Source organism: Branchiostoma belcheri, unplaced genomic scaffold, assembly GCF_001625305.1.
Source record: "Branchiostoma belcheri isolate BF01 breed outbred unplaced genomic scaffold, Haploidv18h27 scaffold67, whole genome shotgun sequence".
Taxonomy (NCBI): domain Eukaryota; kingdom Metazoa; phylum Chordata; class Leptocardii; order Amphioxiformes; family Branchiostomatidae; genus Branchiostoma; species Branchiostoma belcheri.
The window spans coordinates 1,555,419-1,558,873 of record NW_017804320.1 but is presented as its reverse complement, the minus strand read 5'-3'; the positions used below and the strand labels follow the sequence as shown (position 1 = coordinate 1,558,873).

Below are 3,455 nucleotides of genomic sequence, written 5' to 3'. Positions count from 1 at the left end.
TTAGTCCTGATCCGTATGCTTGGCAGTTTCTGGACAGGAGATATTACCCGAGGACTCAGCTTGACCGAGGTTCTCGTATTCGTGAGAGGTATCCTCGTCCTCACCCCGATCGCCGGCTGTCAGTTGTAGTACCACGCGATGAAGGGACATCGGGGAACCAGGTTGTTCCGGTACTCTCGAAGTGACGTCTTCGTTTAAAAGTTTGTGAACATTCAAAACTTCAGGGACCACCTCTCTGTAAAAAAAAAACACCACAGGAGAATTTTCAACCTTTACATGTCTTACAGATTGTCCTAACCAGATAAGACTACTAAAATTACGATATTGCCAAAAATTTCAAACATAAAATGAAGCGCTCAGTATCGTAACATAATTCAAATGCCGGAAATTGCTATACTCCATAAATTTTAAAAGCTGCAGTACCACTTCTGGCCGCTGTGAGGAGGTTGTACAAACAGACCGTCTAATTGTCAAATTTGGTTATTTTCATGAATGATGAAATCGTACAAGGCTTACAAAGTGGTATACAACTATTTTTTTTCTATTTTGACACTATTCTACATTAGACGTATTACAAATGAAAAGAAAAGCTTAATTTAAATGCCTTGCCATAAAAATCAAATCCTAGTTCTTCGCGGTAGTTTACTCTGTTCCTATGACACCAACTGTAAAATTATGTTAGCCACACAAACTACATCATAGCTAGAAACAAACCGTTTTAGCTATATGTGCCCTGTTTTGTTTTCCTTTCTTCTGGGATGGGAAGTTTGACTCACGCTTCAACAACTTTTATTTATTTTATTCACATTTATTTTTCGAGGATTGGGCAAAAGGTTATGAAACTTATGTCAGCCCTCTCCTCACACATAAAAGGAAACAATAAAACAAAGTAATAATAATTAGAAGAAAGGACAAAGGTACATAATGACTTTTCAACAACTTTTCAAACGTCTTTTAAAATGCTATTATCTTTATTTTTCATTTTAAAAGTTTCTGTGAGAATATAAGTTGTTCCTAACTTGAGTTCGCAGTCACTTTGTCTGTGCCCTTGACGAAGACTTCAGGGATCTGTATCTGTATGGCTCGTATAACCGCCCTTGGGTGTAAAACACACAAGGAACGGCCTTGTATGCACACTAATTCTACCTGCTTGCTGACACATCGCCCTCCAGTTCCTCCAGCCGTGTAAAGGCTTTCCGCAGCTGTTCGTTACCCTGTCGAACCTGTGACGTCAGCGCGTGGATCTGCTCCTGAGCCGTCTGACATCCGGGACATTCGTCATCGAACGTGTCCCCGCCATGGCTGATTACCTTGTGTTCCGTCACCACTACCCGCTCTGCGCCGTTAATCCGGAGTGTTCCGGTACCCTGGGAGATCAATTTTAACAAAATTATGTGTTACTCAAACACTAGTACTGACGAAAAATAGTGGATGCTGGACGTTCCAAGTAGAATCCACTACATTTTGTCACTGACGAAAAGTAGTGGATGCTACTTGAAAAATCTGACAGTTTTCAAAATTCGTCAAACTGCTTGAGTAACCATTTCCTTGAACCTTGTGTATCTCTTGTGTATAACCTTTATCGACGACTGCCATTTAAGTTTTGTATTGGACGTCATGCAATAAGCCCCACAATATTGCCAAAAATTCAATCGAAGTGTTGCAAAAATATTTTTTACCAGCGTTGCTAAAAGGACAGGGACTATGTGACGTTACAACATATATCTGTTAAGCCCCATACACACAAAGCAACAATATTCAAGTGATTTGTACAGTTCACTCCTCTCCCGTTACCCAATATTGACAAATACCTAGGTACGATATATTATTGAATAAAAAATTGATTATTTGACAAACGTGTAACGTTACATCAATAAATAGAGCGAGAAGCGTTGGTGCCAACAGATTACTGATTACTAGTATCATGTTTCAGTTAAACTAGATAAATTACCAGTTTCCTAAGCTTTCATCAACATATATAACTTGGGTTAATACATATATAACACACATGGGTAAATCTATCCACTGTCCTACTCCTGCTTGAAAGTCTGACCTGTACGTTCTCGTACACAGGAGAGGGCGGGATGTCGCTGTCTGACAACATGGGCCACTTGCCGATGAACACCAGGTACTTGTGCACGATGTGCTCCAGACAGAAGATCACCAAACTCAGCGCGATGGCGGAGAGTAGGAGAATGAAGACTCCTGAAGAACACAAAACAAATTTTTCATGGAAGATGAAACATACGTCGAAGAAGGTTAGACATCCAGGTAATAAGATACGCCAAAACGCAGTAACTTAAGCAACTGGTTATGATTCCACAATCATATCCAATTGAGTATAAGTACTGCTTTTGGCGAAGATGAAACTTGTTTAAAGTTGAAACTTCTGTTCCAACACAATAGATTGTTCTCATCTTGAGCTTTCGAAAAGTCACTCTGGTCTTCTTCAGTAGACTGGCCCAACGAGACTTCGTGTCACGTGGTTTCTTTGAAGTGTGACGTCAACACTGGGTCAATGGTATCTAGTAAACGATGTCGGCCCCCGTCGCGGTTCGTTAAAGAAGACCAGATAGAGTGACTGATGGGGAGATAAGAGCCGGTCTATTTAACTACTGTTCTGAATTTTTAGCTTCTGAAAATCGGTCGCTGTTTGGCTGGCTCTTTCGTATCTTTCATATATTTCTTATATATAAACTCCAAAACACAGTATGATTTCCAACCTGAACAGTTCTCGATAGCAAGGCGATGGGTGTTTTTCTCCAGTTCCTGTTTTCTGCTGCAGATCCCCTCCACCCACTGACTCTTGAACATGTCCAAATACCCTGGGGGAAAACATCAAAGATGATATGTGGATTTCAAAATATATTCCTCTTTTTCATGACTTCATAGTCATCTGTATACTTTTAGTCGGTGGCCAAGTCCAATACTCCACAGGTCTAATATTAGCAGTTGGGTACGGACGGGTTTTCTTACAAAAGTTACTGAAATTACAACCCCAAACGTGACTAAGTTTGTATCCCCGTAATGGACCGGGACGAGCTCGAGGGGGGATACAAACTTAGCCACATTTGGGGCTGTGTTCAAAAGGGGCAAAAGCGCCACCTACATATAGCGGCGAGGAGTAGTACTGCAGTTAAATCTAGAAGCTCTGAGGAAGATGTCTGACAGGCATCGAAACGTAAGCAGGTGGGAAACGTAATTTATTACCGGTTGAGTAAGAACAAAATCCTAATAACCTATACTTTTGACTAGTTCATAATATACGGATCTAAACGTACCATTAACTTGGATCTGCACCAATACAAAAAAGATAAATAAGAATAATATATCATGACAAGCTTAAGTTTGTTTAGAGTCGAGCTGTTAAAGTAAGAGTGCAGCCCCACAAACACTGTAGAAACAATTTAAATTTGGAACCGCATATGTCCCTATAATGTAACAATGCCCATGTA

General features: G+C 40.3%; 1 protein-coding gene across 1 annotated transcript in view; it reads right to left on the bottom strand.

The window, feature by feature from the left end:
• The window catches only part of LOC109483895 (glutamate receptor ionotropic, NMDA 2A-like), an 18,478-nt gene continuing 15,023 nt past the window's right edge, over positions 1–3,455 (bottom strand). Inside the window, 4 exon segments of the mRNA XM_019787035.1 lie at positions 1–235; positions 1,147–1,367; positions 2,054–2,205; positions 2,724–2,825. Of these exon segments, the coding sequence (XP_019642594.1) occupies positions 1–235; positions 1,147–1,367; positions 2,054–2,205; positions 2,724–2,825 (710 nt within the window).